This window comes from Dromaius novaehollandiae, chromosome 15 (genome assembly GCF_036370855.1).
Source record: "Dromaius novaehollandiae isolate bDroNov1 chromosome 15, bDroNov1.hap1, whole genome shotgun sequence".
In the NCBI taxonomy this organism is placed as follows: domain Eukaryota; kingdom Metazoa; phylum Chordata; class Aves; order Casuariiformes; family Dromaiidae; genus Dromaius; species Dromaius novaehollandiae.
In genome coordinates, this window is record NC_088112.1 from 2,314,747 (window position 1) to 2,326,094 (window position 11,348).

The 11,348-nt window shown below is 63.2% G+C and overlaps 1 protein-coding gene across 6 annotated transcripts; it reads right to left on the bottom strand.

The window, feature by feature from the left end:
• Positions 1–64: 64 nt before the first annotated feature.
• On the bottom strand, positions 65–10,207 carry FCHSD1 (FCH and double SH3 domains 1). 6 transcript variants are annotated; one of them, XM_064520786.1, is made up of 20 exons: positions 10,097–10,207; positions 9,733–9,830; positions 8,982–9,027; positions 5,892–5,965; positions 5,378–5,522; positions 5,097–5,233; positions 4,945–5,008; positions 4,689–4,817; positions 4,122–4,244; positions 3,887–3,982; positions 3,699–3,815; positions 3,455–3,559; positions 2,833–2,994; positions 2,595–2,720; positions 2,380–2,463; positions 1,971–2,148; positions 1,450–1,655; positions 1,069–1,165; positions 908–975; positions 65–651 (listed from the first exon to the last, which is right to left on the bottom strand). In XM_064520786.1, exons 1-20 carry the CDS (start codon positions 10,115–10,117, stop codon positions 586–588), a joined length of 2,142 nt encoding a protein of 713 aa, XP_064376856.1. In that variant the 5' UTR covers positions 10,118–10,207; the 3' UTR covers positions 65–585. The 6 variants fall into 6 exon arrangements, with proteins under 6 accessions (XP_064376856.1, XP_064376860.1, XP_064376857.1 ...); XM_064520790.1 differs by lacking the exon at positions 10,097–10,207 and adding an exon at positions 8,170–8,277 and having other exon boundaries at positions 9,733–9,808; XM_064520787.1 differs by lacking the exons at positions 5,892–5,965; positions 10,097–10,207 and adding an exon at positions 7,381–7,605.
• Positions 10,208–11,348: the final 1,141 nt, after the last annotated feature.

Sequence of the window (11,348 nt, forward strand, 5' to 3'; positions counted from 1 at the left end):
GGGAGATGCCCAGGGTCCCCAAGTCCCCCCTTGGCTGGGCAGTGGGCTATGTGACACCCCCCCCCCCCCCCCCCCCCAGCCCTTGCACTCCCCCGAGGGACCAGGGCATGGGGAGAGGCTGCACCATCAGCAAGGAGGGAGGGACGGACAAGGATGCCAGCTGGGGGCACGGAGAAGGGGCAGAGGTGAGAACCGTCAGCACAGGGCAAGACAGGGCACGGCTGCAGCACTGAGCTCCTTGCCTTGCTCTGGGTAAAGGTGCTTCCAGGCAGGAGCAGGGCTGCCCGGTGTTCTGCACAGAGACAAGACTGCTCTGTAAGCTATACTGAGTACCATGGGAGCAACAGCAGGATATGCCCCCCCCCCCAGAGAGACCAGCTTGGGGGAGCAGTGGGGCTCCGGGCAGGTCACTGCTTACACAGGAGAGCACGTCCTAGTGCTGCCCTCTGTGCCAGCCCCTGCCGTGTGGGACGAGGAGCAGGGAGAGCATCCTGAGTGGGTGATGCAGTTTGCTGGGGTGAAGCTTTCGCAGACTGCAGGCCTGAGGACCCAGCGGGTGCAGGCAGAGCACAGGGACTCCCAGGGTCAGCTAAAGTGCAGCTCAGGGTCAGCTTCAGGGGCTCTGCCAGGCGGTGGGGGAGGCGCTCGGAGCTGCGGAGAGAGGGGAGCGGTGCTGACTGCTCCGGCCATGCACTGCCGGCTCGCCCCGACTCCAGGCTCCTGCACTGTTCCCGGCCCTTCCAGGGCACCCTGCGCCGTGTGGACAGCCCCATCCCATAGTACAGCTGGGCTGCTGTGAACTGCAGCCCCTTCCTGTCCAGCTCCAGGGTCTGGGAGACGAGGAGGGCAGGGAGCATCACTGCTGAGGGGCTCCCAGGGCCATGGGTGGCCCCAGAGAGGCACTTACCGGACGGAGGCGGCTGGCTGACAGGTCTGGAGAGCTCTGGCCGCTGGCCGGGCCGTCCTGCCTGCAAACTGGAAATGCGACAGGGAGATGAGGTGGGCATGTGTCCAAGACCCCTCATCCCCTTCCCAGCCCTTCCAGCGCCCTGGTCTCGTGGCACTCACCTCCCAGCAGCACTTCTGGAGCGGGGCTGGAGGCCAGGCTGGCCCCGGGCGCGAGGCCGGGAGGGGAGAATGGCGGAGGGGAGGGTGACGGCAGCTCCTGAAAATACAAAGCAGAGGGTGCTCGAAGCAGCGGGTGCTCCCCAGCCTGCAGAGACCCTGATTGCAGTGCAGGGCCCGGGGACACCTTTAGAAGGTCACCTCGGAGACACAGTACCCATGTGCCAGCAAAGATGGGTATGAGATGGACCCCTGTCCTATGCCAAGGGGATGAAGTACCCATCCTTGGTGACACGTGAACTCCCTCCCTCCCTCACCCAGCATGGGCTTTATCACCCTGCCCCAACAGGCAGCCAGGCCCAGCTCAGCCTTGGCGGGACCCACCTGCCCAGCAGAGCCCCCAGCCCCAGTGAGCTCCTCCACCACGAGGGAGGGGAAGACGCCAATGCGGCCATTGAAGTCTCCTGTCCAGAAGCCATCATCCACCTCGCCCTCTGCCCGGGGCAGCACGCGGATGATGGCGCCCTCGGGGAAGCTCAGCTCCTCGGGGCTCTGCCCCTCGTAGTCGTAGAGGGCTCGCACCAGCCAGGCTGCGGAGAGAGCGGGAAGCTGCTGTCAGCTGCCTCAGCATGTGGCAGAGACCAGAGCCACCCTCGTGGGAGGACAAGCTCCGTTTTCAAGGTGCTCAGCAGCCATAGCTGCTGCTGTTGTGCGTGCTCAGCACTCCTGGGCACAGCCCCCGTGAGCGCAAAGGGGATACTACTCCTTGCACTAGGGACAAGTTGTGGGGCCATACCCCATAGGGAAAGACAGGTTGAGTCGAAGGGGGCATGGCTTGGTGCCTGCACTGTGGACATGCACCAGTCCTGCTACCCAGACTAGGGTGATGATCCGTCGGTACCCACCTCCGGGCTCCAGGACCAGCTCTGCAGCCATGATGCTGGAGAGCTGCCGGTGCAGGGCTGTCTCCAAGGGCCCCGCAGCATTGCCCCCAGCCGTGGAGCCCGCTTCACTGTCCACATAGCCCAGGGACAGCAGGTACTTCTCGGGGACGTAGCCAACCTGGCCTGCCTTGTTCCGGGCCTGGAAGGGCAAAAGCCACATTACAATCCCAGCAGTGAACCCAGGTTGTGACTTCGCGACCATGCTCGCCCCAGCCCCCAGACTGGGACAGCCCTCATGAGTGGGACTCACAGGGACCCCAAACTCGCCCCAGCTCTGGGATGGGCCAGATCCTGCAGCCCAGGGTAGGGAGACGAGAGGACCTCAGGGATGCTCAGCCCAATGCCCCTTCCTCTGGCTACCCACACCCACCTTCACCCACTCCTCAGCATCGCCATCCTCGATGATCTCCAGCTCCTCTCCCTGGGCAATGGACAGCTCGTCTGCCTGGCAGCCCTGCAGGGGGACATGGGACATGGTGCAAAGTGGTATAAAGGCTGCCAGGGCCAGCCTCAAGCAGGCATGGCTCGGGGCAGGGCGCCAAGAGCCCTCGCGAACTAGCCACAGTGCTCCGACAGCTGCTTTACCTGGTATCCGAAAATCACCCGGCAAGTGTAAGGATACGCGCGGCCAGCAGGGCCAGGGTCAACATCTTCGAACAGCTCAACGCTGTCATCGTAGTCGTCAAACTCTGCCAGGTCAAACTCTTCTGTCTAGTGACAAACTCTGAGTTAGAGGGACTGGGGGCTGCACCGTCCCTCCCCGCTGCTCCCAGCCAGGGCTGCTGCCAGCCACCCGGGCTCCCGGTGCTCAGGCTGCTCTCACCGCAGGTGCCGACTCCTTCTCGGCCTGCTGGGCTGCGCTCAGGCTCCGCTCGCGCTCCAGCTCCTCCAGCGCCTGCGCCATGGCCCCTGCCAGCCAGGTGTCCACATCCAGCCCGGTTGTGCGAAGCAGCGCCAGTCGGGCATCTGCCTTCACCTTGCTGACCTGTGGGGAGGCCGTGGGCTGAGTTCAGTCAGGCCTCAGCGTGCCTTACTGGCCTGAAGCCCGACCTAGCACGGCAGCACTTCCAAGGAGGTCAGGCAGCGGGATTCGGGGGATAAAGCAGAACCGGGCTGCCAGCATGCAAACGTGCAGAAGAGCTGATGGGAGGCAGTGGGGATGGTGGTGTTCAGGGTCCAAGAAGATACCCATGGCATGTGAGCCCACTTCCCAGGCACCTGCTCCTGGGAGTGGGTGCTATCACAGCACAGCACCCCCCTGCCTTGCTGCTGCCCAAGGTCTGTGCTGCACCACCACGGCTCCACATCCCCCATGTCCACCCAGGCAGGGGGTGATAAAGTGCTTGTGGTTGCCAAAGCCACTCCCAAACCTCCAGGTCTGGGAGCTCCAGCCTGGAGTGGGCTCAGGGAGCAGGGACTGCGCAGCTCTGCCCCACCAGACCCACCTCCGCCTTCCAGATGTTCTCTCTCACTTCCTCCATTCGTCGCTCCATGGTGGCCACCTCTGCCTCCACGGCCTGCTGCCTCCTGGCCTCCAGCCTCTGCAGGACCTGGGTGAACAACCACAGCTCACCAGGGCTCACGAGCACAGAGGAGCGTGAGGGAAGGGGCTGCAGCCTCTGCCCTCTTGCACAGCCCTCCAGGGCACAGTGGCTCTGTGAGGAAGGACAACCTGTGCCGAGCACCCACCTGCTCGCTGTGCGTCTTGATTTTGTAGTCCTTGGCTGCCCGCGTGGCCCAGCGCCGCACCTCCTTCTCCAGGCTGCTCTCACTGGCACTGCTGCTCTCCGGCTCCAGGAGACACATCTAGGCAAAGACAGCACGGCTGAGAAGGACTTGAGCGCTCAGATGGTCACCAGACCAGCCTCACAATGTACCTGGTCCACGCCAGTGAGCTGGAATCGCTGCTCTGGTGTCAGCGTGAAGGCAGTGTGGTCCTGGAGGAAGAGAAGGAGGTTCTGCTCCCGGCATATCTGCAGTGGTGGGGAGATACATGGGAGCAAGGTGGGATGAAGGGCTCACTCATCCCCTCCACCAACCCAGCAGTGTCCAGAATGCAAAGGGACCAGTGGAGGCCAGCCCCAGCCCTGGGACAAGAAGGGATAGCTTTACCCGTGTGGATGACTCCAAAACGCGCTGGAACCACTCCTTTGTGGCCTGGCAGATCTCTATCTCTGTCTGGCTGGTCAAGGTCAAGTGGTCCCGGAGTCGCTCATAAAGGTCACCATCCAGGGCCTGGGGAAACCAGGTTCAGAGGCAGGGGAGCCCTGCACACCCTGCAGCACCAATGGTGCCCACACAGAGCCGAGGAGTGGGGCACCCCGAGTGCCTGCTCATCATCCAGCCTCTCACATCTCCCTGCCAACCCCTGGGGAGCTCATGGACAGCCCAACTGTGCTGCCCACATGGTGGGCTGAGGACAAGCCTCAGGCTGGGCACCAGGGACCTGCCACATGCCCAAGAAATGCTGAGACAGGCAGAGGGCAGCCATGTACATGGGACAGCCTGCTGCACCCTGTCCCAGCACCGCAGGTGCAGTGGGACCCTGTGTCCAGCACCTAGCCAGGCTTGGGAGATGTTTCTTCAAGGACCCTAGATGGGTAGAGTCAGAAACCCCTGCTCCCAGCATAAGAGGGGACAAAGCCAGTGAGGGAAGCCAGGAGTCAGAGCAGCTCTCACCTGCATGACAGCAGGCAACTCCACGCAGTAGTAATGGTCCAGGTGGGCATTGGCAGACACCAGTGTGAGGACGTACTCATTGTGCACCCCTGTGAGCTGCTTTGAGTACTCAGCCAGCTGTGCAGAGAACTGTGAGACAGGGAGAGCATGGCCTGGTGACTGGGTGGAAGACACCATCCAGCATCCCACACCAGCCCTGGACCAGTTCTGCTGCTGCCCTTGTGTTCAAGGATCCATCCATCCTTGCACTGCTGACCTTGGCACTGAGTTTTTGCAGGCTGGCCTTCGTGTGAAATATCCCCCGGTCACTCTTCCGGAGCCTGGGGAGAAAGGTGGAGGCAGAAGTTCACAGTCCATCCTCTTTGATTCTGCCACAGCCCCACCGTGCCCTCCTCCCACCCCACTCACCGGGCCTCCACATCCGCGGCTTTGTCCTTGGCCACCTCGTTGCTCTGCTGGAGGTGCATAAATCGCTTCTTCGCCTTGCCCAGCTCCTTCACCGTCTCCAGCAACTCTGCCTGCACCTTCTGCATCTGCTCGATGCCCTGGGGCAGGGGGAAGGGTCAGCCCCAGGACTGGCAGCTCCGTCACCTTCGCTTGGGCACAGGGGCCCTGAACTCCCCTGGCCATAAGCCCTCCTTGCAGCTGTCCCTGGCCATGGGGCACATGCCCTCGTCTTTCCCGAGTACCTTCTTGAGCATCCGCTCCTTGGACATGCGGGCAGTCTTGGAGGCCTCCAGGGCGATGGTGCGATAGCTCTCTGAGGCAGTGACACGCGCCTGCCCAGCGTACATGGTACTGTCAATGACGTCCTTCCATACAGCAACGACGCTCCTGCAGGCATGGATGCCAGGGAAGGGGGTTAAACCAGCTCTCTTTTCCCACACCTCCTGCTGTGGGGCTCTCCTGCTTCCCTGCCAGGTCTCAGCTGGGACTCTGGGGATGCCTTTGAGGACATCACCAGCCACCTGCCCCCTGCAGTCCCTTTTGCGTTTGGTACCACATCCTCAGAGATGGCCTCACCCAGGGCGGCATCCTTGGAGGGAGAGCATCTCGGGCACTGCCGGGCACTCGACTCCTGGTCTGAATTAGCCCGTCCCGCCAGCCATGCTCCCAGTTAGGAGGCCACGTACCTGGCCACCTCTGACCTCCAGGTCGCATCCCCTCGCCACCCTGCCCCAGCCACCTCACCCTGCGGCCCACCTTGAGTCATTGGCTTCGCTGCGGCCCCGCTGCCAGTCTCTCTTCAGGAACTGGCTTGCCAGCCTCTGCAGTGCCTGTGGACAGACCTCCCATCGCTGGCTGCTCTGCTGCCCAGCTGGGCACCTCTGGCACATGGGCTTGCCCACACTCAGCCCACCAGCTACGTGTTCCCATGCTGGGGAATGAGACTGGGCTGCCCGCTTTGTGGGTGCCCCCAGAGCAATGGGACAGGAGGGGACCCTGTGGTCGTTTGAGGCTGATGGGGACCCAGGAGTCCGGGGAACCAGGGTCCTGAGGTCACTCCTCGCAGGAAAACCTCGTGGGGCATTTGCTCCACCGCTGACAGCGGGAGAAGTGGGACAGGGAGGGAAGCGAGAGCAAGGGCACGTGGCTGCGACCAAGCTGGCTGCAGCGCACAGTCACAAGAAGGACACGGCTGGCAGTGCCCAAGGGTCAGCCTGGTCCCTGAAAGGGCAGAGGAGCCCAAACTGGCTCCCCGGGGAGCCCCCAGAAGGTCTGAGCCCTGGCACAGCCCGATGACCACCCTGCAGAGCTTCCCTGACCTCGGCCCAGACAGGCACAGCACCCACAGCCAGATGCTTGGCACCTGCCGCCCCACTGCCGGGTGGACAGAGCTCAGCACCTTTGGATCCCGCTTGTGGGACCTGCCCACAAGGAGATGTCACTCTGGTTGGCCCTGCTTGGATTTTGACCTTCTCAGCCTCAGGCCTGGAGATAAAAGTCCAATTTTTATCACACCTCCTCCCTCAATGCTAGAATGCCTGTGCAGGGCTTAGGTTAGTCCAAGGTCTTCATTTAAATGCTGATGCATTTGGGGGCGCATCGAAGGCATAAAGGGAGATCTGTACATCCCCCTGCCCCAAAGCAGGCCATGCAGAGGAAGGACAAAAAGCCCTCATGTGCTGGACCCACTGGGGTGCCCACAGGGTTGGGTCAGAGCCCCAAAACCCAGTGCTCCCAGTGATAGGCACAGTTGCCAAGGGCATCTTGCAGCTAAGGCGATGCCAGACAACACGTGCGGGTTAGGGGGGAAGAGCCCCGGCTGACCCAGAGAAGCAGACTTTGACTAGCCACCATTACAAAAGGCCTTGTCCTGCAGCTTTCAAGAATGAAGGCTGGGAGGGGGACCGCCAGTGGCCAGAAACAGGCTGCAACACACAGCGGCTGCAAGGGCAATGGCCAAATAAAGAAGCCAGAGAGAAGCCACCAACACATCCAAGTCCAGAATGACCTGAACCTCCAGCGGAGAGGGGGACAATCCTCCTCTGAGCCCAGGGTGCTGGGGCCCGTGAGGTGGAGCTGTGTGTCCAAACCCATCCCAGGCTCACCAGAGACGTCCGCCGAGCGCCCAGCACATTTGGGAGGGCTGAGGCTGGGCACCTAACCAGGGAAGAGGCTGAGAAAGCAGCAGGGCAGCAACAGACAGGCGGAAGCCAAGGCACAGCGAGAGGCCACTTCAGTTACTCACGCGGGGCTGAGCAGGGAGTTAGTTGCACCCTCTGGGCTGTGGGCTCCCCAGAGCCACCTGCCAGTGCCCAGCAGCCACCAGGAGAGAGAAGAGGTTAGGCTGGAGCAGGGCAGTGGATCGACGCTGCAGAGGGATGGATGCCATGCGCGCGGGAGGCAGAACGGAGTAAGGCAGAGGCAGGAGCGAGGTGGCACACTGCTGGGCAGCCGGGACCAGACTGCTGTCCTACAGGGAGAGGGAAGGAAGGGCAGAGAGGGATGCTGGGCCCCTGCTGGGGTATTTGCAGCCCATTTCGGGGCACACACAGGTCTTGCAGTGGTCCCCAAGCCTCTGCCCCCTTTTCTAAACATATCTGGGCATCCTTTGCCCAGCTCTTCTGCTCCAGCCCTGCACCGACAGCTCACAGCTTGGCCTCAGCATTGCACCCTGGTGCCCAGTACCTCACTCAATGGCTCCTGACAAACCTGGCCTGGCCCTACACTGTGGCTCACCACCCGTGACCGAAGCTCTCGTCTTCCCTACGATACCTTGCTCTGCCAGCGCTTGGGATCTGCCATCTCTCTGAGCCCTTTATTCCTTCTGCTTGCAATTCAGCATTTAGTTCTCTCCTGGGGTATTAAACTGTTATTAATCATTACCTTTGTAGCAAAAGCACGGCCAGTTACTAACATCACAGCACCGAGTACCGAAGGTGGGGGACAAGCAGTTGCTGCCTACTGAACAAGGAGGGAGCGCGACATAGGAAGGGGAGCAGGGTGTATGGAGGACTCCCTGCAGCATGTCACCAACCTGCGAAACTCTGCATCAGCAGAGCTCTGCTGCAGCATCTTTTTAAGGGAAACAGCAGAGGATGCTTCAAGGAACATAAACCAGGCTCTGATATTTAAAAGAAGAGCCCTGCAATGATCAAGCAGACACTGGAGTTGCATTATTTCCTTCCCCCCCATTTTGCCTCTAGGGCCCCAAAGCACAGGAGGTTTGGTTTGTGCTGTGCTCAGCGAAGTCCCTCAGCAGGGCAATCGACGAGCGATCGATCCCTCCCGTGACGGAAAGCGCTGATCCTTCCCTTCGAAGGAACAAATGGATCCCAGCTGGCACTGACTTGCACAGACAAACAGATGAGCTAAGACACGGGTGTCACAGCGAAACCATGCTTGGCTCAAATAATGTCTGACATTTGAGAGCAAACCCCCAATCTGTTACTTGCACGGGGCTGTGTGCTGCTCCAAAACACCCTGGACCGGAGGGCCGTGGCCTCCTCGCTGCCTCGGAGAGGACCCAGCACCCTGCTCCAGGGCTGCCCGCCCTCGGCCCGGCTCCATGGGCAACCCCCCAGGGAATGCAGGGGCCAGCAGCACCTCCCACACAGCGCCTGGGCTCCCGTGGCGGGGGAGATGGCAAGAGGGGAGCAGAGGAGGACAGAGAGCCCAGGGCCGGTGGGATTCGGCCCAACTGCAGCCCCACCACGGGCGACCTTGGCTATGGGAAATGGTGTCACCGAGGTCGGTGCGAGGCCACTTTGAGCCCTGGTGCCGCAGCACATCGACACGTGCCACAAAACGTCCGCGGGATCAGCGAGGAGCCCAGTGTCACCTCCTTACCTGCCCATACTCCCTCTCGATCGCAGACCTCTGCTTGCTATAGGACCTGTAGGGAGAGGACATGCAGGGAAGGTGAGAGCCCTACGTGTGCGAGATGGACAGGGCCATCTTCTCACCATTACCCACCACCGGGGTGCCTCCATCCGCCCCAGATCCCAGATCCCTCTCCTGAACCAGCCGTGCCCCAGGGTGGCCTGTCCCACAGCGGTGACAGAGCCCATGACCTCCACGTCACCCGGGGCAGTGGGCTCAAGGTGAGCTGTGCCTGGAGGGCCCTACCCTGCGCCAGCCCTTCCCTGCCCCACGTGTGAGACAAGCTGGCAGGTCTCAGTCCCCCATCAGCCACGTGCTCCGAGGACCCTCGCGGAGGCATCAGAGGGCCGGTGACCTCTAAAGAGTTGCTCAAAACATCCAAGGTAAGTGCAGCCCCGTCGTGTTGGGCTCCATGCTCCTCTCGGACCCTCCCCGCGCCCTCGGTGCCCCTGCAATCCGCCCGCAGCAGCCGGCGGTGCTCAGGGCGTGCAGGATGCGGCCCCGTCTGGCAGGCCCTCCCGGCCTACCACCCCGGAGGGCAAAGACTCCCGAGACTTCAGCTGCCGGACGTGGCTTTGTGCAGTCTAGGGAGAGGGGGTCGCGGATGAGTGCCATCAGTGCACCGAGCCTGCAGGTCTCAGCCGGGAGTCCGGTCAGGAGACCGGGGGTGGCGTGCTGGCCCCCTGGGCGGCCGAGGAGGCCCACGGGCGGCCGGTACCTGATGTCCTCCAGCAGCTCGGTGTCCCGCTGCTGCTTGCTCTGCAGGCTGGAGAGCTGCTCTGTGAAGTGCACCTTCACCTCCTGCGTCAGCTTCACCTGCGAGGAGGGCAGCCCTCAGCCGGGCGGGGGGCACCCGAGGGCGCGGGGCGAGACCCTGCTCGGGCGGGGGTGCCGCCTCCACCGGGCCGCCCGTGTGCGCGGAGCCCCGCGGCCCCGCCAGTCCCGGGGCCGTCCCGGTGCGGGCCCCCCGGGGCCGCTCGAGCAGCCGGCCCCGACTCCCCGGTCCGACCTCACGGCCTGGTGCCGGCCCGGATCCAGCGGTGCCGGTGCCGCTCCCTGCGTGGCCCCGGCCCCCGACTCACCTTGCGCGGCGGCGGCTGCATCCCCGCGCCCCGCCCGCTCCACTCGGCGCCGCCGCGCGTGTGCCCAGCCCGGAACTGCCGGGATCAGCTGAGCCCCGCCCCCATCGGCCCCGCCCCCGGGCAGGCCCCGCCCCGCTGGGCAGGCCCCGCCCCCGGGCAGGCCCCGCCCCTCCCGCGGCGCAGCCTGGTGCACGGCGCTGCGCGCTCGCCGGGAGCGCTGCGGCCGGGCCCGGGGCGGGCGCAGGCGCGGGGCGCTGCGGGCTGGTGCCCCGGCACACGGAGGACGCCCGGCCCGGGGCTCGGCGGGATCCTGCCGTGGGGACATGCGCGCGGTGCAGGGGCATCTGGTGCGGGGGCGCCTGGCATCCATGCGGGCTCACCAGCCAAGGCGCCCTGTGCTTCCTCGTCCCCCTCGGTCCCTGTCCTGTCCCTCTGCCCCCTCTCCACCCCCAGCCCCATGCTCCCACTCCTCTCTTACTTCTCTTTCATTTGGCAATTTTACCCTGGTTTTCCTCCGTTTACCGTCCCCGTGGTTCTCACAGCTCTCCAGGTCCTCCCTGCTCTCTCTTTTGTCCCTTTCTTGCTTTCTCACTTACGTTTTTTGGGGCAGTTGCACATTTCCAGGTTCCCCCAGAGTGTGTCCGTGTGTGAGGCTGGGCCTGGGGCTGTGCCTGCAGGTCACTGGGTCACTTATTCCCTTCCATGGCTCCTCTGCTTCAGGCGGTCGTGGGGAGCCTGGAGAGTGGGCATGGGGGCCACCCACCACCCACTTGGGTGGCAGGAAGGCGATGGCACAGCTGCGATGAAGCAGGGTGGCCCCGTCCGCAGGGTGAAAATGGCTCATCAGCCCAACCAAAGCGATTGAACACAAGGGAGCCGGGGGCTTCTGGTCCCCAGGGCCTCCCTGGGATGGTCAAGCAGGGGTGGGTGTGCCCTGGACCTCAGGGTGCTGCTGTGTGGGAACGGCGGGTCCTGCCCCATGAGCAGCACCCTTCTGCAATGAGACCTGGGCATGCAGAGCTGTTCCCTGGGAGCCAGCCTTGATGCTCTTGCCATGCACTTCTGGGGCATGTACCATTTCACCTGCCCGCTGCAGTCTGTAAAATACCTTTTTATGGTTGCATCACAACTGCTTCCTCCTCCTCACAGCCACCCAACTGCACAAGCATGACTGGAAATCACCCTAACGTCACGTGACTCAGTGACATCCTCCATCCGTCTGTCTGTCCTCGGCTCTTGCCGAGCTTTCAGT